This window comes from Ursus arctos, unplaced genomic scaffold (genome assembly GCF_023065955.2).
Source record: "Ursus arctos isolate Adak ecotype North America unplaced genomic scaffold, UrsArc2.0 scaffold_7, whole genome shotgun sequence".
Taxonomy (NCBI): domain Eukaryota; kingdom Metazoa; phylum Chordata; class Mammalia; order Carnivora; family Ursidae; genus Ursus; species Ursus arctos.
Genome location: NW_026623089.1, coordinates 61,223,300 through 61,245,720, shown reverse-complemented (window position 1 = coordinate 61,245,720; position 22,421 = coordinate 61,223,300). Strand labels below are relative to the sequence as shown.

Below are 22,421 nucleotides of genomic sequence, written 5' to 3'. Positions count from 1 at the left end.
TTTTTTTGCTTCCAAAGTATGATAACTTCAGGACTGAAGTGCAAGTCAATTGGTATGCTTTGAAGTTAAGTAAATTACATGGATAGCTTTATCCAGATAGTTTCAGCCTCTTCTTACTCAGGTAATTTAAGCTGTGAAGATAGCAGGAAGTCCATGAAAAGAGAAAGACTAGAACCAAAGACTTAGGGTTCCTTCATTTATCATAGTTTCTCTTCTAATCATTATGACTTATTGTCTTGAATGATTTCTGCAAATTCCAGGTACTTGTTCAAAAAGAGTATTTGCAAATATAAAGGCCATGAAATAATTTCGTCTTCATAGAAGCTATCATAAGATATAATTAGAATGCAACATATATAAAATCAATTTTTTAAAATTTATATTTGAAAATTCAAAACCGGCTTTCTGCAAAGATAATTCGGTAACTCATCTTTATCATGCCGACTAATTTACAGTTACTGATACTTAATTCTTGAAATAGGAGGTAATTTAGAGTATTTCCTCAATTTTAAATATTCAAAACCATCAAGCTTTAAATAGAACGCCAAGATGAAGTCAAAACACATTTATCCATGATCAGAACTGTTTGAAATACTTTACACTGAGTTCAAGGATATGCCTTTTAGAGTGTAACTTAGTAATCTAAACAAATATACTCTGAGTGGCTTTTTAAAAATATCTTTGAAAAGCATTAGTTATTTTCCAATTATTTATAATAGAACCAACCATACTTTCCTCTCTCAACCTGAGAAAGTTGCAAGATAAGGTCAATCTAAGAACCAAAAATACAATGTTGAACTTAGCAGTCTCAAGAGCTCCAGTGTTTCAGTTTTCATAAGAAGGACATGTTAAAAAATGTGTCCTGTAGGCCCTAACTCCTTACCTTTGATGACATCTGTTAAAGGAAATCTTTTGGAAGTGAACTCAGTCTGGACAACCACAGGCCACACTGGATGCTGAAAAATGAAAGGTGGAAAGAGTGATAACTTGGGTAGGGAAGGGTGGAGAGGAAGGTTTTCTAATTTTGAAAGTTAGATGTAAACATTCTCCTTTACTAAATAGGTGGTTTGCCTTAGTCCTGATCACGCCACAGAACAACTATGCCACAAGTCTCCAGAGAGAAGTTATTTGGGTCCAAGGAATTCTTCAAATAAGATGACATTGGATACATATTTGGTAATTTAAAGGCTGTGACCATATGGAAACAGGGTGATGGTGTGTCCTTATTAACAAACTCTTCTGCATTAGCTGGACTCTTAGGGCAATGTTAACAACTTCACATAGAAACGGCATGAACCAGTATTCTCGATATGGCTACTCTACTCTGTCTTGCAGGGCTGGCGTTAGAAAGATGATCCTTTCAATAATAATAGTAATTATAAGTAATAATAATAATACACCTTTGGGTTTAATAATACTTTCCCTTTGAAGAACTCCCAGAATTTTCATCCACATTATCTAATTTGTGCTTGAAACAATTCAATGAAGTAGCCAGGTAGCAATTATCATTATCCTACTTTTACAGATAAACAAACTGAGGCCTAGGGATTTTCTTAGCATCACACAATTAGGAATAGAGCCAAGTCTAAAGCCTATAATTCAGTGGTCTATCTTCCAGATTATTGCCATCTTTAGAAAATATCTGGGTATCTGAAGAACTGTTCTATCCCTCAGGAAATGTTTACCCCAAAGCCAGATCAAAACATCTTTTCCTTTTAAATTGCATTTACACTACAAGAAGATACTTTTTTTTTTTTTTTCAAATTCATTAGAGAGGATTTTGTTGTCTGAGGTCATTAAGATAGGAGTACTCAGATTTCTTTTCGAATTGTAATGTTGGCCTTAAGCAGAACTAGCTTGGAAATACTAAAGATGTCTAAAATACTCTGGAATCAGTTTCTTTCATTATTTCACTTTTTAAAAAAAAATTTCAAGCCCGAGTTAAACAAGATCAAATCAAGAGATATAAATAAAAATGGGCACAAGGTGTTAACTCGACTGTCCTAGCCAGACTGCAATTTGGTTTACTGTGGCCCGGCCAACTTAAACTCTTCCTTGGCACTTCAGCTGGAATGAGTAGTCTTCGTTTCCTGTCCTAACTTGTCCTGTGTCACCGGTCACTGCTGAGGTGATCAGCATGTGGCCCTGGTGGTCTCAAAGCTCTGTTAAGTCATATATGTTCAAACCGCCAGTACGTTGTGGATAAAAATAGATGTTGCTATTAGATGTCTATTCATACCCTGCAGAAGCCTGGCAACATTTTGAACCTTTTCAAAATGTAAATACTGCATATTAAGCACAGGAAAGAAAATTAATGTGCTGCATTTGCAAATTTATTTCCAAGTCAAAAATGCAAAGGGGGAGGACTCTTGTAGCAGAATTGATATTCTACATTTATGGGGTATATTAAGAAGTTTGTAACGGCCCGAACACAAAAGAAAACACTTTAGAAATGGATTAATTGAAGTTTCTCTGATAATCTGAGCTTTTGAATTTCCTCTCTTTTGATTTTAAATTTATGGCCTCAGTATGACATTACCAGGGTTTATTGCATTTTGCAGGTGGCACTCATATGTTGTTACTTTTTGTGTAGTATATGGTGGGCAATGGGTTACAATTTTTGTTAAAAATTTCCAGAACCACACATGTACCTCTTCATTAGACTTGCAAATGAGTAATGCCTTTTTTCAAGGGCAGAAAATAGTTAAAACGTTACAGGAATTTTTGTGCCTTTTTTCCTTAGTTAGTATTGGGAAATGTTTGCAATAAAGTTTGCTTTTTGAAACTTTGACATTTTGTAGTAAGTTTTGATTTACATATGAAGTCATCATCTGACAATTTGAAACAAATGTCTTTTTAAAGCATACCAGTTTTTTGTATGTATTTCTATCGCTCCAAAAAGGTTTAACAGATTTATCTTGCTTTCTGCTGTTCAAAACAGTGGAAAGTTGTCATTTCAATGGCATTTTTTAATATCTTGAATATTTTAATAATTGGATGTAATAAGTTAGTAATTGCCACCTTGACCATAGATTTCATCAGTACCACCACTCCCCACAAATCCCCACACTTTTCCCCAAAGAAAACAATACAAAATAAGTAACAATAAACAAAAACATTAGAAAAACAACACAATAACAAAAACAGTAAGCCGGAGTTGATACTATCAATAATACTAACACATCAAATAGAAAAAGAAAACATGAAGTAACACAATTTTCAGATAAAATTTTTATACTTCTTCTCAGACAGTAAGATCTGAAGCAGATTCTAATTCCTATCAGCAGTCTTTAAACCTACCCTGACCCTGCACTAGTTCCAGGAGGACTCAAAATTCCTATCACTTCTTCCCGTGATAGATGTCCATTTCATATTGAGTATGTAAAACCTTAGAAGTATTCTACTGATTTCATTTGGCTTGTAAAATAAAGATCTTGGATTTTTTAAAACCTACGTAATGTTTCAGTGATGAAATTTTGTACTTACGAGTATTAAATTATGCCAAAAAGCCATTTACTTGATATTCTTTAAATACCATAGCACAATTCAACTAAAGCTCAGATTGTAAACCATCTTAAATAACACTAATGCAGTGTGCACGTAATGAACAATATAGCTAACTTAAGTTAATTTTCATGTAACAGATAACATCTGGGGGAAATGTATATTGGTAAGTTATGCAAAACTAATTTTCTAGCGACCACATCTGTAGATGTTATTTATTGTATGTTCACTTAACAGTCCATTATTCTGTTTAGAAATCTATTCTCTTCTTTATTAGAGCTTTTAATGTACTCACCTTGGTTCAAATGGTCTGCTCATTATCAGAAAAAATATAAATGGCATTCACATGGAACAACATGATTGTTTTTATTATATCCATTTGTGTGCAAGCATTCAAAAATGGCAAGAGAAACACATTTATTGCTTTACATTCAAAGTAATATTTAGGGGGTATTTGAAAGTCAAGCAAAACCAATCATTTGGCCAAATGGATGTATGTGTATAATCAGAAACTCCTGATTTTTAATCTCAGCATTAGGCCTCAGGCAAGTCACTTAAAGTCTTTTCCTTTGTTTCCTGATCTGAAGATTATGGGTGCTATTCTCTCGGAGAAGAAGAAAGGGTGCTTGCTAAGTCCGGGTACCAAATAGGAGAGTTTTTTTAATAAACATACTTGATCCTTTTTCTGTTTTTATTTTTCTAGGTTTAAGAGGTAACATATTAGACTTTTGAGGAAAAAAATATGAGACAATTACAATGCTACAGGAATGTATAAAAATAGTTATAAAACTAGCTTTATTTAATTTGCTTCAACTATTCATAGACTTGAGGAAATTATAACGTTCTTTCAGAAAATCTAACTTAATAAAGCTGACCATGTCTTTCTGTTTTAAATAGATTTTATTACAGAACCAGTGATGTTGTAAAACATGAGGTTTTGTTAAAAAAAAAAATACAAAGGACTAATTGTATTTTTTTAAGAAAGTATTGCATCAGACGGTTTCATTTAAACATATTTGCTGGCTCTGTGCTCTCACCACAATTATTGATTCTAATTTTCCTTAAACTTGTTTTCTAAAAAGACTACTTAATGGGGGGAAAAATCACTATGATGCTTCTGGCACTAGGTTTATTTCAAGCTATATATTTGACAGTATGCCTTCTTATTATTAATGAGATGACTTTATATTTACCCCCATCTGAAATTGGGGCATTTCTTTCCTTTGTAGTATCTTAGTAACAAAGCCCAATGCAACTTTGTGCAAGAGGAAAATGTAGCTATGATTTGGTTCACTGATAGTATGCAAAACACTCTGAAGCAATTCTCACCACGAGTTTTTGTGCAGGAATTAAATCAAATGAATACCTGTATGAGCTGTGAGATATATTCATAAAAATCAAGCAAAAGCAGTTCTTGAGATAAACAGGAGTTTCACTCCACCAAAAAAAATAATAATGCGGGGCTGGGAGTGGTCCAAGTTCCCAAGTATGTGCCCAGTATACACATACACACACACACACACACACACACACACACACACACACACACTGCCAAAGACCAGGAAAAGTGGGTAGTTGGCAAGTAGTTCAGATGAGCCTTGTAAAGAAATGCGGACCACAGAGGTGTAAGGAATGAAACTTGAACACAAATATCTACTTGGAGCGGGGGGGATCTGATACCACCAGGATGCAGGGGCAGTCTGCTGAGACCCTCCACCAAGGGGCCAGAAAAAATTAGCACAACATCCTAGCCTGTGTGTAGAAAAGCAGAGCTGCAACACAATGTTGGCAAGAGCAACAAAATAAAATTCTGCTTCATTAAAAGAAATATTTACCTTGCAGATTCGCTCATGCTTTCTTTCTCAGGGTCTACGGTAAACACAGTAAGCTCTATTGGGTTCCCTTCTCTCCGCTTTCCAATGTCTAACTCAGCACCACTTCCCCCAAATTCCCATTCCTCACCCTCTGTAAAAGTCTATACCACTCAGTAAATGCCTCATCATCTGCCTTTGTCTCTGGATTCCCATGTGCAGCTTATTTATTTTACTGATAATGTTGCAAAGGGCACTAAATTATATTTAGCTGTTTCATTTTCCTAGCTTGGTAAAATAAAGAGCAATATAAGGTGTGGGAGGATGAAACACAAGCATGATGAAAAAAGGTACAAATAATTTTGTGGGAAGAAGAAAATGTTTGCATGTCTCATTTAGGGGAAAAAATGACTTATGAACATGGTAAGAGAAAAGAATTGTTCTGATATATATATATACTTTACATTCTATTTTGATTAACATTTAGTCAACTTAAGAAGAACAATCTGGAATGATATCACCTAACAGAATAGAGATTAAGTGATTAATAACAATCAATAATTTCCAAGTATGGCAACATGATGACATGGATACTGAAAACTGCACGGGCCGAGAAGTCGGCACAGCAGGGTTTAACTCCCAGCCCGGACACTAAGTGATGATTTCACCTTTAGCCAGCCATTTAATCACTTGGTTTCCAAATTGCCTTGACTATAAAGTTCTAACACTTCAGTCCTCCTCCATATTTATACTAAGCAGCAACTTCCTATGAAATAAAATGAAAGTTAGTAATATGATTTCAATGCAAAATATATTGGGATGACCAGGCAATAGCTTGAGCTTTCAGGATATTCTCAAACCCATCTAAATAAAAGATATTATTGATGTTCAAATGATGAGACATTACAACCTGTAAGTTATACCTAATCACACGTTTAACATGTAAGTTAACTTGAAATACTGTGGAGAAGTTAGAAATGAATGGATGATGATTTCAGGTTTTTCCAAGTCCCATAGGATGGTAATTATCTGGTGATTTTATGCATTTCTAGAGTTTTGTCTTTCAACATGTATGTTCAGGGTCTGACTTTGTCGGCACATGGTGGTGGCTTCACCTCTGGGCCTCGAAAGCAAGCTCACTGTATAAATGAGAACATCAACATACCGAGTTACAGTGAGGAATGTAACAGGCATGAAGATCAAGCACTGAGCTGGGCACGTCTTTACAGATCAATGGAGATGGGAAGTCAAATTATGATCAAAATGTTAAATGTTAAATGATTCAGATGTTTGCTGTCATCAGTACCCTCCTCTCTTTCTCACCTCCAAGTCACGGTGGGATGACTTCTTTGAGTCCTGTTTCTTCATTTCCAGTGTTGACCAACCATCGCCTTCCCTCAGATTTGCACACTTGCTACACAATTCTGAAGTGCTCACGGTGAGGTCTTGCCTTGCCCTCTGTGTTTTTGGTTGGTTTTGCAGATCTCCTCTCTGATTCATAGGGTACTGGCTTTATGCATTAACCTTCAGAGTCTTTATTGTCCTCATCACCAAGTTCTCGGTGGCCACTTTGCCATTGCCACCAAGAACGGCCACACTCCGCTGAGTAACATCGGTCACCATTAGGCTGTTGGTGAATGTTTCAAGCACCCAACCTCTGCCAGAACTGGAGAAAATATACAGAGGATCTAAAGCATGGTCTCTACCTACAGAGAGCTCGTAGGCAACAGAAAGGGGACACCAACACGTAAACAATTAAAGATCAAGGCAGTATAAAATGAAGACTTATGCCACATAGTATAGACAGAGAATAAAGACAGTAGAAAGAATAAGACGCTAATTATCAGATACAGAGTTACTGAGAGCAAAAAGCAATAAGGACCTCAGAGGGCCGTGGTGTCAAGAATTCAGAGGAGATAGCACTTAAAAGATAATAGATTTGGAACTATATATATACATATGCACACCTATATAAAAATTATGTTATATTATATATAATTATATATTATCATATAATTTTAATTTAATTGATAATAGGTTATATGATATATGTTAGATAATATGTGCTATGCATTATATATTATATTCATTACAGTGCGGAGAAAGAAATGAATGAATTGGCTGAAACTGTGGTTAGTCACCAAAGGCTCTGTCACGATACAGCTCTTTTCTTCCCTTCCAGCAAGTGTTAGAGGTCGTCAAGCCTTCAGGTGGTCTCTTCCCGGATCCTTTAGAAGAAGGAATCTCATTTGATATTTATTCTACATTCATAGAGCCACCCCTAACATTGGATACAGAAATGAAGGTAAGTTTCCTTCTGTCTCTTAATTCACCTTGGCTCAACATTCTATTCACTACTGGCAGGAGGAAAAAAACCAAATGCTCTTCCATTTTCTTTCCCTCTGATGTTTCCCAGCTCAATATAGATATTTCTTTAGGGTGGACTCTCTGGGGGGCCAGCTGAGGATGGCCCAGCAATTTTCATCTCTCCACCTTCACTTTCCTCAAAGTAAGCACCGATTAGCAGCACCATGACTTGATCTGTCCTGCCGCTCATGAATAACACAAAAGCAGGATAGCATCCAATCAAAATCCTCTTCCAGATCGACATCATTCCTTGTAGAAAGTACCCAGGAGAAGTTTGAGGTTACATATAAATCACCGAATGTTCCAGAAGTCACTTGAGTGTTCTTTTCTTTTAATATTCCAGGGATTGGATCAAGAACAAGGCCCTGAGGAATCCCAGTCAGAAGCCAACACTTCCGACGTGGATCCTTTAGTGGGTTTCACCACCAAAGATATAAAAGCAGTGCTGGGTCAAGTTACAGATGATATTTTAATCGGCATTCAGGTACTCAGCCTTCATAGTGTGCCCACTTACTTCATTAATACTGGTTAATTAGCCAACCTGAGGCTTCATGTCTGTAAACACTACCCACACTCTGCCAGCAAGAGTGATGTTTACGATGGAGGACTTCAATTTCACCCTCCCCGTAATTCCCAGTTGAGTCATCCGAGACTCAAATAGATCACAAAACAGATTCACCTGCAGCCCCTAGTGTGGGGTGTGTTGCCAGTTTCCAACATCACCCATCATCAAAACCCAAAAAGTAACATGATAAAGACTTCATGACTGTCACACTGTAAACAGGGCTCACGCAAGAGTAAATGGAGTACGTTTCTAACAGCAAACACGGAAGATCAACCATAACCCTTAGGTAAGTCTTCTCACCGAATTTCTAAAGAGAGGCCTTCAAATCCTTGAACTCCGTCTCAGATAGTTTGTTCCTTTTTACATATCGCTACTAGCTAAGCAATGTACACCGGAGACTGCAAGGACATGGTGGGGACAGCCATCCCGGTAGCAGCTGGATCAGTCAGCTGAACTTTATGTTTAAGCTTTTTTTCCTGTCGAAACAAAACAAAACAAACACCCATCTCTACCTCGACACAAAGGCTTGCATCATTTTTCAGGCAAAATGGTTAAATAAGTGAATTGCATATTTTGAGAAGATTTATGATTTCTTGTGGAAATGACCATGAATCAATAGAAAACATACTACATGTTTAAAATATGAATGCGTTGCAGGGAAAGATTTAATTGTTATCTGAACATGAGATGATCTATCGAAAGCTCATTATATTAATAACTAATTTAGAAAGAGCAAAAGATTAGCTTGGCATCAGCATACCTTGTAACTTGTTTAAACATCAAACGTTCATGCACTATTTACACGAAGATTTAATGATTTGATACCAACAGAATCAGCCAAAGTCCTCAGCTTAATAAGGGGTGTTTAGTGTTTACCAGAAATAGTGGTAGAACACGTTTTACACAAAGCCTTATTGTTAACAATCCCATGAATGTAATAACTGGTTACTGTGTGGAAGGGCAGAGTGCAGCTGAATTAAACTGAGTTCAGAACATATCTCCTTTTTAGATTTGATAACATTTCATCTAAATATAGTTTATGTATAATCATGGCCCTGGGCTCCTTTGCCATCCTGCAGCTCTGAAATTATTGCTGAGGAACTACGAGACAGTAATAGAATTGTTTGCAGGCCCCCAAAATTGAAAACATCTTTACCAAGGCCATGTTCCATGGAGTGAGCAGTATATTTTTAACTGTTCATTGAGTTTTTTTTTTTTTTTTACTGTTAGAGTTTGCAACATTGAGGCCACTACTCCATAACAGAAAGAATATGATTGCTGTATGTGTGTGTTATTGTCCCTTTGGCCCGAAGCCAACCTTGCTGGGCCTGGAAGTTCATTAGCTGGTTCATCTAAATGCAATTAGGCATAGAAAGGACTTGGACCAGAGGTGGGGGATGCAGATCCTTTAGGTGCCACAGTCATTTCCATTTTAAGCGGATTCATGGACATATGTCTGGGCCAAATTCCTGCCGATTTTTCAATAAAATGGCTTGATGATGTGTATTTACACAATGTCTCAAGCTATAGCAACCCCTTTATGTATTTTCTCTCAACAATCCTGGTAAACTAATGAGAACGAGCCAGGCACTTCCCTGATAAATAAATTGGAAAATGATAGACACGGAAAGACTAAATCATTTATCCAGTGTTTCCAGGGTCGGAAACTGTTGAAAGGCCCTGAACGGGAGCTATGACCTGGATTCTAGTTCTAATCCCAGTGTTATCCACAGAAACCACACAACCTCTAATATCACGACCAGACTACTTTGGACTTTAATACTCCGATGGCGTGGCACGATTTCAGTGTTTACCCTTGTGTCTTGGTCAAGTCCCAAGTTTAATTACTCTCTGCCTACCTAAATTTTTTCCCGTGTTTTAGATAGGTAAGTCATTTTCCCCTTCTAAGCCCTGCCTTCCAATGTTGCTGGCTCTTAAAACTACAGCACCCCTGTTCAAAAGCAGCCACATGTCAGTGGTCAGGTAGGAACACGCCGACTTGCTGTAGGAACATTTAGTGAATTAGTATTTGTAAGATGTTTTCAATTTTCCAAGTTTTTTTTTCCTCCTTTATTTAAGAGCCATGATGTTATTACAATTTTTGGAGGAATAGGCAGGAGAGAATTCATGTTTTGAATAGTTTTTTTAGAGTTCCTTCTCCAGTGTGGTTTCAGGCATTTTTCACTTTCTATAATTCAGAAATTTCAGAGAATGTAGTGTGAATCTTTAAATTTTTTATGTTAATCCACTTACTTTCCCATTGACGCACTTTATGGTTCTAGAGATTTATTAAGAATGAAGTTATCTTGGCTCTGAGATGTTAATTAAAATTATACTGAATAGAGCAAACATTTTAAGCTTATATAGTTTAGGTATTTTAATTTTAAAGATACATTCGAAATGAAATTATTTTGGCCCTGAGTTGTGTAATAAAAATTATACCCAATGGAGCAAACTTTAATATATTTAAAGAATTACGTTTCAGAGAAATATGAATCCTAACACTAAATTCTTAACATTAAATGTTGGCTGTTGGCCCTGTCTAAGCAACAGGGTAAAATAATGTAAAAACCTTGAGGGAAGTTTGCCATCTTGGGACCATAGGTATTTTTTGGTCAACTTGAATTTCCAGGTTAGAAAAGCTGAGTGGGAGAATGCCTCAAGGTAGTGGTCAGTGAGAGGCTATTGAGCCCAGGTCATAGGTTTTCCATTCATCCCTTAAAGGCAATAGAAATTTTCTCTATGCTAGTGGTTGTGGGACAGCTGATCTGCTCAGCCATGTTCCGGGGAATAACAAGGAGACATGGTAGACTGATGACAAACTTGTTCTTGACCAGAGCAGGAGCCTTTTCATCCAGGCCCTACTGGTCGTGCCTGAACCGAAGGACCGATCACCATAGTCTAGAGATCTGAAATGTAGCTCTCCTCTGTCAGCACACGACGCTATTTGGCATGTGTCTTACCCTCACGAACCTTCTCCCCCAAGCCCACACCTGTGTCAGTGAATTTTGTTTCAGTGAAATACCAGAAAGGTCTCCAGGTTAATGTGCAAATAGTGGTGACACAGTGAAACAGAAGCTGGTAGATGATAGCACCTGTCTCCTTAGTTGAAAGAAATGAAATTATTAGTGGACATAGAACACATTAATTGCAAGTGGGAAGAGTTAACTGTTTAGGTAGAGTGGTGCTTCTCAATCCTTTGGAATTGTGACAAGGTTATTTCTTCAAACCATGTCAATTCCTATATGGTCTAATAGGTTGCACGCCAGAAAGAAGCTGGAGTACCATATTTTAAAAATATTTCACAAGGCCATACTACTGAAATATAACATTGGTGAATATACCAGAAAATTAAGAGTTGGAATTATGAATTTAAAAGTTAGCATGTAATGTTAACATACTTAATTTTTAACTACTTAATTTTTCAGATAAGAACTAATACCTAAGGTGGCTAAGTGCCTTGTCCAAGGCTACATAACTAAATTAATCCCTAGGTCTCCATCTCCTAGACCAATGTTCTTTCCACCTCTACTAAAAACATGACCAAGGGGATTAGTGATTCCTGAAAAATGACAGAGTTCCCTTATAACCTGGAGGACCATGTTCATTCTTCCTTGCCTCCTCCACCCAACCACCAAGAAAGGAAAATGGAAAAAATGAGGAACCAGAGGCAGAGCTTCATCTAGGGCTTGATGAAACTTGAGCCAGGGGCCCCTGGGTGATGCAGTCGGTTAAGGATTGGACTCTTGATTTCAGGTGCTGATCTCAGGGGCTGAGATGGAGCCCCACGTCATGTGCTGCTCTCAGTAGGGAGTCTGCTTGAGATTCTCTCCCTCTGCTCCCACTTCACACGTGCACACACACACTCTCTCTCTCTCTCTAAAATAAATCTTTAAAAAAAACAACAACAAAAAAAACTTGAATCAAAAAGACAGATACTCACATAAGGATCCAGAATTGACTCCAGTGTGATCTTTCCAGAAATATTGATTCTTACCATGAAGGTGCAACAAAATCTCATCAGATAAGGTAACCAGGGTATATACTTCAAAACTATCTATTACAGTCACACTCATAAATAAATGACTAAGAATGTAAATTTATATGTAGCCCAAAGCAGTATTTGATTTTTTAAAAATGTATTCTGTATAAATTGAAATAACAGAAGTTTCTCAACATACAGTTACCCCGAAGACATCAAATTATGTTATAAACATTAGAATTCTAAACTTCAAGTTGCTTGTTCATAGTTATGTGTATAAACTCCTCCTCATACGCTCGTAAACGTTTTTTAAATCACCTAAACAAAACACCGGTTTTGCCACATCGCTCACCACTGGCTTCTCTATACATAATCTTATTATCTATCATGAAAAAGGGAAGACATTTCCGGGCTACTCATGTTCAGATAATGTGGAAGGATTTCTGGAATTGTGCAGGTAGCAATGTCAGCCCACAGAATATCACTGCCAGAGGCTAAATGCTATCACAGCTGCAGCAAACACGAAAACCTGTCAGCAATCACGTACTTTTTTCTACGCAAACTATACCACAAAGTGGCATAATTCCAAGAGTTATAACGTATGATGAATATTCTTAATTATAAGAATTGTTCTAATTGTGAGATTATTTGTGTTGTGATTTCACAACAGAAGCTTTCTGAGATCCCATTTAGGATGTATCACACAGGAGACAAAAACATCATTGCAAAGGGGTGGGGGGACCCACAACACCGTACTAACTGAGCCCAGAGCAGTTATTCTGATTCGGTGCTTATTGGTAAAGTCTGTCTGAAAATACAGATAAATTACCCTATCTTCCAACACAAGGCTATGTGAAAAATGGCTGTCCAAATACCACTTCCTGTTCATAGCAGCCATGCTATACATCGGGAATGTGCAGAGAAATATGATAAAGTGTTATCACATCACTACAGGCTGAAACACGGCTCTGTCTGCAAAACAGGAAGGTGTGTGAGGGATAATGTCTGTCTTTGGGCACTCTAGTATGTCAAAACCACAAAGACAATGTGCAGCAAAAGATAGCTCCATCATAACCACTTTTTTATGATTGTCTTCACAGACCGAGATAAACGAAAAGCTGCAAATACAGGAAGAGGCCTTTAATGCACGAATAGAAAAATTGAAAAAGGCCTGAGGACTCAGTACAAGGAGAGTGCTGCTGAACTTCACAGAAACAAACACAACCAGCCGCAACAGTAGACTCTAGAGCAGCGTATCTCCTTCATTTCGTTGGGAGAGGAAAACCAAGCCCTACGTTTTATTATCCTGAGTAATTAGAAAAGTATTGGCCCCCATTTTGCTATCTCCTGTCCCATAAGAGCCTCCGAATTTATGGCACTAAGTGCAATAAGAACATTTTGTATACAAGAGTTTGGAGAATTATATATGAAAATACAATTACTTTTACGGTACTCCTTTGACATTTTGACTAATAAATGCTATTCATCTTCAGGGGAATGAAGCCAACTTTTTTAAATAAGGAGAAATAATAATAATTTTATCCATATTGACCTAGTGAGCTGCCACATTGCTGGAGTCCTGTGAACAGACACCACACTGCCACGGACAAAACTTGCCAAACAATAGCAATTAAAATGCATATACTGTGGGGTATTTTTTTCCCCCTTAAATCACTTGGTTTCTTATTTAAACGTTTCAGTGTGAAACCAATTTTCCGAAATTATATAAAGCAGTTTGAAGCACTTTAATTTATTCTGTACTGTATTTGTTATTTCTAATCTCGTTACTCTCCCAGGAGAATACATGACCTATATAAAAAGAAGCAACGTATAAATGGTTATTAAAGACCAACCTATATATAGATGGTAAAAATCTTAAATACAAATCAAACTCACAGAGCTCTTAAAATTAACCATTGTATTGCAGTAGAATGATTGGAAACATCTCATGCCTTTAAATACCTTTATTAAAATATGATTTTAGAATCAAAATATTCATTTGCCAACTGATTCTTTCGGGTTGGATAAACTAAATTAATTACTAGCTAGGTCCCTTCCAAATTTCTTAAACTTCAGAGTATTTGAGAATGGAGAGCATTACTAGGAAGGGGAGACTTCCTTCCAGAAGTTTCCAGTTTAGGGGTGCCTGGGTGGTTCAGTTGGTTAACCGTCTGCCTTGGCTCAGTTCATGATCTCAGGGTCCTGATATCGAGTCCCACACCAGGCTCCCGGCTTGGCCTGCTTCTGCCTCACCCTCTCCCTGCTACTCCCCCTGTTGCGCTCTCTCTCTCTTTCAATCTCTGTCAAATAAATAAATAAATTAATTAATTAATAAAATCTTTTTTAAAAAAGTAATTTTGAGTTGATAAAAGAATATACACACTTAGTTAAAGGCACCACAACAAAGTGGTAGACAATGAAACATAAATTTCACCCAAGCTAGGTACCCCCAATTCTCTCCCCATAAGGCAACTGTGGCTTCCGGTAAATTCTTTTTTTTTTTTTTAAGATTTTATTTATTTATTTGACAGAGAGAGAGAGAGAGCACAAACAGAGAGCAGGAGAGGGAGAAGCAGCCTTCCCACAGAGCAGGGAGGCCGATGCAGAGCTTGATCTCAGGACCCTGGGATCATGACCTGAGCCAAAGGCAGCCATTCAACCGACTGAGCCACCCCCCCCCCCCAGTAAATTCTTGGAGAAGTATTTTTTATCCATTTAAATAACTGGATACTTGTATAGAGTGATTTTTTTAACATAATTTGCATTGTTCTTTACATTGCTCCTTTCTTCAAATAATATATTTTGGAGATAATTCCCTATCAATACATTTTAAGGACTGTACAGTATTTCATTTTATCAATTCCATAACTTTTTAAAATAGTCCTATTGATGAACTTTTTATTGCTTCCAGTAATTTATTATCACAGTGCTACATTGCCATTTTTATGAACATAAATGATTGTACTTGTAGGATGAACTCCTAGGAAAGGAAATTTCTAGGTCAAATTTAGTGCCTTTCAAAGATATTTCACCAATAGTGAAATGAGAATACGTACCTCTCTCTACATTGTTACCAAAAACAAGCATTGGCCAATTTGTTATCTTTGGTATTCTGATAAGTAGAACATAATGTCACACTGTTAATTTGCTTTTATCTTCTTACTCCACACAGATTGAGCAACGTTCATATGTTTATAAGGAAATTGTGTGTGTGTGTGTGTGTGTGTGTGTGTGTGTGTGTGTGGTTAATCCTCTTAATAACCCTAAAGAGGAGAAAGATAGGTATTTAGCCTCATGTATGATTGTACCTGTTATGGAGCCTGAAGCTTAGAGAAATTATCAACTTGAACCAAGTTGCACAATTAGTAATTGATAGATCTGGGCTTTTAACCCAGGTCTGACCTATTTTATAGACGAGGAAACTGGAACCCAGAAAAATTTTAGGTACTTTTCCCATGATTGCACAGCCAGTAAGTGGTAGAAACAGGTTTTGAAATTAGGTCTCTATGATCACAAAACCCATGTTCTTCACCTTTATCTTCGTTGAACTATCTCATTGTCGATACGAAACAAAGTGAAAACTGACCTTTCTTTTTTGTAATCAGTTATAATAAAGGAAACACCCATTTTATTGTTAGCATATTAAGTATTTAGAAAAGTCATGCAAGAAAGGAAAGTGTAACTCAGCTTCATTCATTCATTCATTCATTCATTCGTTTGTTATCCAGTATATAGCATTGAGTACCTACTATGTACCAGGGCATTTAGTAGTAAGCCAGACAGACATGGTCTCTGTCCGAATAATCTAGTAGGGGAAACAGTTAATACTAACTGTGATAAGGACAAGCTTTGGGGAATTATGAGAGTATTGAACAAAGGAGTCTGGGAGATCATGCCATGTCCCACTGGTTTTGACATTTGGGCTGGGAACTGAGGGGTACCTAGAACTAACTAGACAGAAGAAAGTGAAGGAAGAGGAATTTCAGACACAGTGCAAAGTCCCTGGGACACAAGGAGAGGCTGAACAACTTAGACACAGTCAAAGCTCTTGCAGGGTCCCATAGACCATATTACAGAATTTCATTTTTAAGCTAATAGCAGTGGAAACTTGTTGATAAATTTTAAATAGCAATTGACATCAGATTCATATTTTTTAAAAGGTCATCTCCCTGGTGCTAGGACTTCTATCCATGGAGACAAGGAAAATAGTATTTTCACAAAAGGATTCCTACTGCTAATGATGCTAAGCTCCACTTCTTAGCAATTCCTACGAGTGAGAGAAATAAAGAAAAATTTTGACTTTTTGAAGTCACAGCGTTCACCTACTTGAAGCAGTCTTTGGCACAGAGGCAGCCTTCTGAAGAGCCAATTAAAAACCAATACCAACCTATTACTTAGACAAGCAGCAATCTTTCTCTTAGCATCCACGGTAAGATATCTTTCTTCCATCTGCAGGAATAATTTGGGGCATTTTTTTCCTCACCTCCATGATAAGTTTCAAAGAGCAAATATATTCATTATGTTACGAACAAGCCACAGACTGCCACAATTTCAGGTCTTTGCAGGCACTGTTGCACCTAAATATAGCTGTGGAGTCATTTTTCCAAAATCCGAATATAAAGCCCCTATTTCTATCCTCCATTTGATTGGAACCATTCAACCATCCTGGTAGATAATAAGTTTGCATGTTCTTAGATTGCATTTCATTATGCTTCAGTTCCCCTAGAGAATAAACGTGCTCCTTTTCCCAACAATTGGAGAGGAGAAATACTTCTGACATCTCAAATTTCAGAAAGCCTCAGGAAGACGTCCCTCTTCTGGACATCAAAGTCTTTTTTTTTTTTTTTTCCTGGACATTGATTTGTTAAATAAGAGAAGTCAGTACTCCTTCGCTGCAGCCAAAATACCTATTAATTTAAGTTTTCTAAGCAAAAAGGAATCTAAATCAAAATAATACCATCTTGCTGGAATTCAAATTCCAAAACGAAAAAGAATACCAAAAATCTCTTTTGTTTTTAGGATCCCTCCCTTTTTCACGGAAGTACCAGCAGTGGAGATTGGCTTATCTTTTTCCTTGGTTAGCGCCACCAAAAAGTTTTGTGTTATTTTACTTAATTTTTAGTTTCAGAGAACGCTCAGTGCAAATGTCTCTGATGGTCATTTGATGTTTGTCTCTTCTTTTGAATATATTCAGGGCACTTTCTAGCTAGGACAAATGACATAAGACAGATAAGATCCTTGACTTGCTGGAGTCTGTGGAAATGATAAATTTTATACTCTAGAACCAGATGATAAACAAGGGAAGAAATAAGAGGATCTTAGATAACAATAAATGATGCTAATAATTAATTCAAAGCCACAGGATAGAAGGTTCTGGGATGTGGGAAACCTAGTTTACCGGGGGTGCTCCGAGAATTCTGCTTGGAAGGGTTGGCTTTCGAGCTGAGAGCAGGATAGAAGAAGCCAGCCATGGGCCACATCACGGCTCATTTGTTCCAGGCAGCGAGGACAGCAAGTACAGTGCCGTTGCCATGTAGAACCTCCCATCACACAGAGCAGCTCTCAGGCAAGGCAGGTGGACCCAGGTCTCACGTGTGGGAAGTCACCTGGCTGCTGTGTGACCTCAGACCCTCGTGTTCTTAAGCTAATACCTTTTCCACTCTGTCATGTTTCCACGGTCATATTGTCTTGTCTAAAAATACCTACATATGGGGCGCTTGGGTGGCACAGTCCTTAAGCGTCTGCCTTTGGCTCAGGGCGTGATCCTGGTATTCTGGGATCGAGCCCCACATCAGGCTCCTCCGCTGGGAGCCTGCTTCTTCCTCTCCCACTCCCCCTGCTTGTCTCCCCTCTCTCGCTGGCTGTCTGTCTCTGTCAAATATATAAAATCTTTTTTAAAAATACCTACATAATTATCACCACAAAATGCTTATTGGGATAGCCTGAAACCCAAATAAGCCCTACTTAAAAGACTCTTGGCCCGAATCTCTCTTGCAGAAGAATTTCAAATAACTTATGTAGATATTCGACTCCAGAAGAGGAGCATAACTGCCATCATCATGTGTGGGCTGCACATAGTGACTTCTTTCCGAAGAAGACAGTATGGAGAGAGTACCTTACAGTTAAGAAACCTGACAAATGCTACCTCCTTCATATCAATGTCAACATCAGTAGTCAAACATCATGTTGATATGAGTTGATGAAAATAGTACCTTCCTCCCCAAACCCATAACCCTAGACTAATCACGAGGAAAACATCAGGCAAATTCCAGTAGAAGAGCACCCTACAACATATCCGCTCAGTAGTCCTCAAAACCATCAAGGTCGGGGCTCCTGGGCGGCTCGGTCTGTTAAGCGTCTACCTTCCGCTCAGGTCATGATCTCAGGGTCTTGGGATCAAACCCCACATTGCATCAGGCTCCCTGCTCAGAGGGTAGTCTGCTTCTCCCTCTCCCTCCACCCCTCCCCCTCCATTCGTCCTCTGTCTCTCGCTTTCTCTCGCAAATAAATTAATACAACCTTTTAAAAAAAAACCTTCAAGGTCATCAAAAATGAGGAAAGTGTGAGAAAATGTCATAGCCAGAGGGAGCTTAAGGACACATGACAACTAATAAAATGTGGAATCCTGGATGTGATTTTGGAACAGAAAAAAGATATCTAAAGAAATACGAATATGAACTTTACCTAATAAAAATATATCAATATTGGTTCATTAATTGTACCAAATGTACCACACTAATGCAAGACTAATAATAACAGTCATAATCAGTAATAATTAGAGAAACTGTGGGGAGGGAGGGAAACTGTATACCAGAAGTCTCTGTACTATCTACTCAATTTTTCTGTATATCTAAAACTTGTAAAAAGTTGTTTATTAATTTAAAATAATTTCAATCAAAACAAAATTAGAAGGAAAGACGCCCCTAGTCAGATTTCACCACTGTTGTGGTGACATCCCTTTCTTAGTGACACATGAAAAATCAGATAATAGCCATCTTGCAAACTAGCAGGAAAAAGAAATCCTCATAAAAAGGTCAAAGTAATACAGCCCATTTTTAAGAGAAACTGCAAACAACCTCAGTCTTGGGCTTCACTTTATCTCCTCCGTTCCATGGTAGATTTTGATACTTTCTAAAAACATGCATTACTCATAAAAGCAGAGGGTATATGGGCTCCTTTTAAGTACCCAACTCTGCAGTATAACATGATAATATGGTCTATCAGCTAACCTTCAATAGAGACATCAACCATTTCTAGGATGGTCCCAGTCTCTCAAGCTGTTCTCAGAGAGGTAAATTTCCTCTAGATCCTACTAAGACTTCCCTCAATGGGCATTCCTTGCTTTATGTAATATGAGCATAATATGGAAAATGTTTTTAAATAGAGAGAGGATGGGTAATAGGTACATGATACATAAGTGATATCTAACAACTTGAAATACGGCTTGGCCGTGATCTCCTGCCGTTATATCACACACAGCAAAAGGTTAAAATAGCCTGGATATTAATCTTTTTTATTGAATGTCAATCTCAAAATCAAAAAAAAAGGGAAAAAAAAGCCCCTGTTCATATGCCGATGAAATTTTATATGAATGCCTTGTCAATACATGACCCTCCTAAAACCGAGTTTTAAATTCAACCAGAAGAAAAGTAACACAGTGCTCATCTTCCGACCCCAGACAGAAGCGAATCTTACCGTGATCAACAAAATGTTTGTGCCTTTTATTTCCTTATTTTTTTCTGCATAATAACTGATGCTATTATTTGTCGTTAACCCTATCCAATCCTCTTTTCAGTTGTTACTGGACTTCATGGGTTAGGATACAGTTAATGTTTGCACTGAAATTCAAAAAGAAACAAGAAGTGTTCTCACTCTACCTTGCCAGATCCAGAACTTGTTGCATCTGCTTAAGAAATGTAACTGAATGCCTGAACAAAAGTAATGACCCGCAGGATTCAGTTTTCAAATAGTAGGACCACAGGACCATGGGGCCGAAGGTCTTGATCATCATCTAATTCAACCTGGTCATAATGAAGAAACTGAGCCTGGACGAGTGAAGACTTTGTAATCATAGTCAATTTCTGGCAGACATAAACTAGAGTACAGATCATCCATCCATTCATTCAAACATCCTTACGTTCAACACATGTTTAGTAAGCATCTCCTGGTGGTAAGAAGTGACCCTGAGCACATATAAGCTAAGACAGACATGACCGCTGACCTCATGGAGTTTATAGTCTACTGGGAAAGGTAGATTCTAATCAGTCACACCAGCAATTATAATAGCATAACTTTAATGGGTGCTATTTAAAAAAAAAGATACACTCCTGCTATGAGAGCTTATTCAGAGGATCTTGAGCAAATCAAAGGTTTCACTGGGAGAGTCACATTTAAAAGATCAATAGGCACTAATGAGGCAAAGAGGGGAGAAAAGAGTTTTCAAGACCAAGGGAATGCAATGCAAAGTGTCTGTGAAAAGAGAACACAGGAAGTAGAGAATGTGTGGCCGGGGCCTCGAAAGTGAGCGGGAGAATTTTCCAAAATTGAAAATGCTTAGGTAAGTGGAAATTGTATTATGCAGAGCCTTGTATGTCAGGATAAAGAGTTGTGTCTTTGTCCAAAATACAGTGAAGAGTTATTGAAAGGTTTTAAGAGATTTGGAGGTGGTGGGTGAAGGACAGGCCCATTTACCCTATGCCAAGATGATTCTGATTGCAGTGAGGAGAATGGATAAGAGGCCAGGGAGACTGGGGTCACCCCCGAGGAGACTTTTCCAGCCTGGTGCTCCGTTACACTACATATGTGTCAGAAGCCGTCCACCAGAATCCTCTCTCCCAGAATGGTGGGACTCCATTTCCCAGGTCACGTGCAGTCAGGTATGACCGTGTAACTAAGCTCCAGCCAGTGAAATGTGAACAGAAGTGAAATGGGCTTCTTGGAGGGTGTTGCCCTAGACCAGACAACAGCCTCCTTGTTCTCTCTTCCGCCTTTCTGCTGAATAGCGATGAGGACAGTGACATTTTGAAGGTAATAGAGCCACCGTCTGCCTAGGTTCCTAAATGCCCCCACAGTAGGAGACACTTCCCAACCTAGATCATGTGTCCAGATTGTCTTATGAGGGAGAAATGAGCTACCACTTCTTAGGGTGACTTCATTCCGGGGTCTATCTGCTACAGCAATTTAGCGTGCCCTAATTAACTCAGTGACTATGTCTGTCTGTGTGTGTGCATATGCACTATGTCTCATATGGGTCAATGTCCATAAACTGGGAAAACAACTAGCAAATTCATTAACTAGGGACCTGCTTTAGTTTTATTACATAAGGTAATTACTTCTTAGTTTATTTAAGCCCAACAGCCCCCCCTAGACTGACATTCTATGAAATAATTGACTGAGCCTCACAAGTGTGATGAATTGCACACTCAGGAATTTCCCATGAGAGGACACACCTTAAATAGTTTCTAGTTTAAGCAAGGCCAGTAAATTTTTAAATGTCTATGGTTAGTTAGGGATTACTCTAATAGAATAAGAAAAGTATAAATAAAACTCTAAATTACTAATTTGCTAATAGTTTTTCCTTTTGGCCAAGGTTATTTCCTGAGCTAAAATACTTTTTAATTCACTAAAAATTATTTACTAAATACTCCTACAGGAACCTCACTAAGGCCCACATTAGAGCAAATATTGATATGTTGGGTGCTATCGATAGTAACTATATTTACTTCTAAAGACCAGCATGTGTTTCTGAAGTATTATTCTGGTTTGGATAGTCAACAAGTTAAAGTAAAAGATGTGCTGGGATCATAGCGTTGGGAATAGAAAATTGAGACTCAGTCAGAAAAAAAAGAATGGCCGTTAGGCGGGAGACGCCATGGCTACTCCATCTCCAACAACACCTCATACTTCAGGAGGTCCTACCAGGCTCGGCATTTTCCAAATCCAAATTTAGGGAGACTAAGAGAGAGATGAGAGAGGGAGAGAGAGCTCTTTTCCTCCTTTTCAAGGATTAGGCTACCGGTGCTGATTATTATCTCTATGGGTGGGTGTGGTTTTTAAAATGTTTGCCACAGAAGAAGCTAAACGCATTCCAACATGTCTATGAAAAATAGCTAGAAATTGTTGAAACCAAGCCTTTTCGGCTCTTAAGGTGCTGGATTCATATTGAATTATTATTACCATTTCCTTTCTGCTG

At 37.9% G+C, this 22,421-nt stretch overlaps 1 protein-coding gene across 3 annotated transcripts in view; it reads left to right on the top strand.

Moving 5' to 3' along the window:
• Nucleotides 1-13,727, top strand: part of CABCOCO1 (ciliary associated calcium binding coiled-coil 1) — a 111,415-nt gene extending 97,688 nt beyond the window's left edge. For all 3 annotated transcript variants that reach the window (XM_026504292.4, XM_048219094.2, XM_048219095.2), the window contains exons 6-8: nucleotides 7,498-7,620; nucleotides 8,026-8,166; nucleotides 13,330-13,727. In XM_026504292.4, coding sequence (XP_026360077.2) covers nucleotides 7,498-7,620; nucleotides 8,026-8,166; nucleotides 13,330-13,404 — 339 coding nt within the window. In that variant the 3' untranslated portion in view covers nucleotides 13,405-13,727. The remainder of the gene's footprint in view (nucleotides 1-7,497; nucleotides 7,621-8,025; nucleotides 8,167-13,329) is intronic.
• Nucleotides 13,728-22,421: the final 8,694 nt, after the last annotated feature.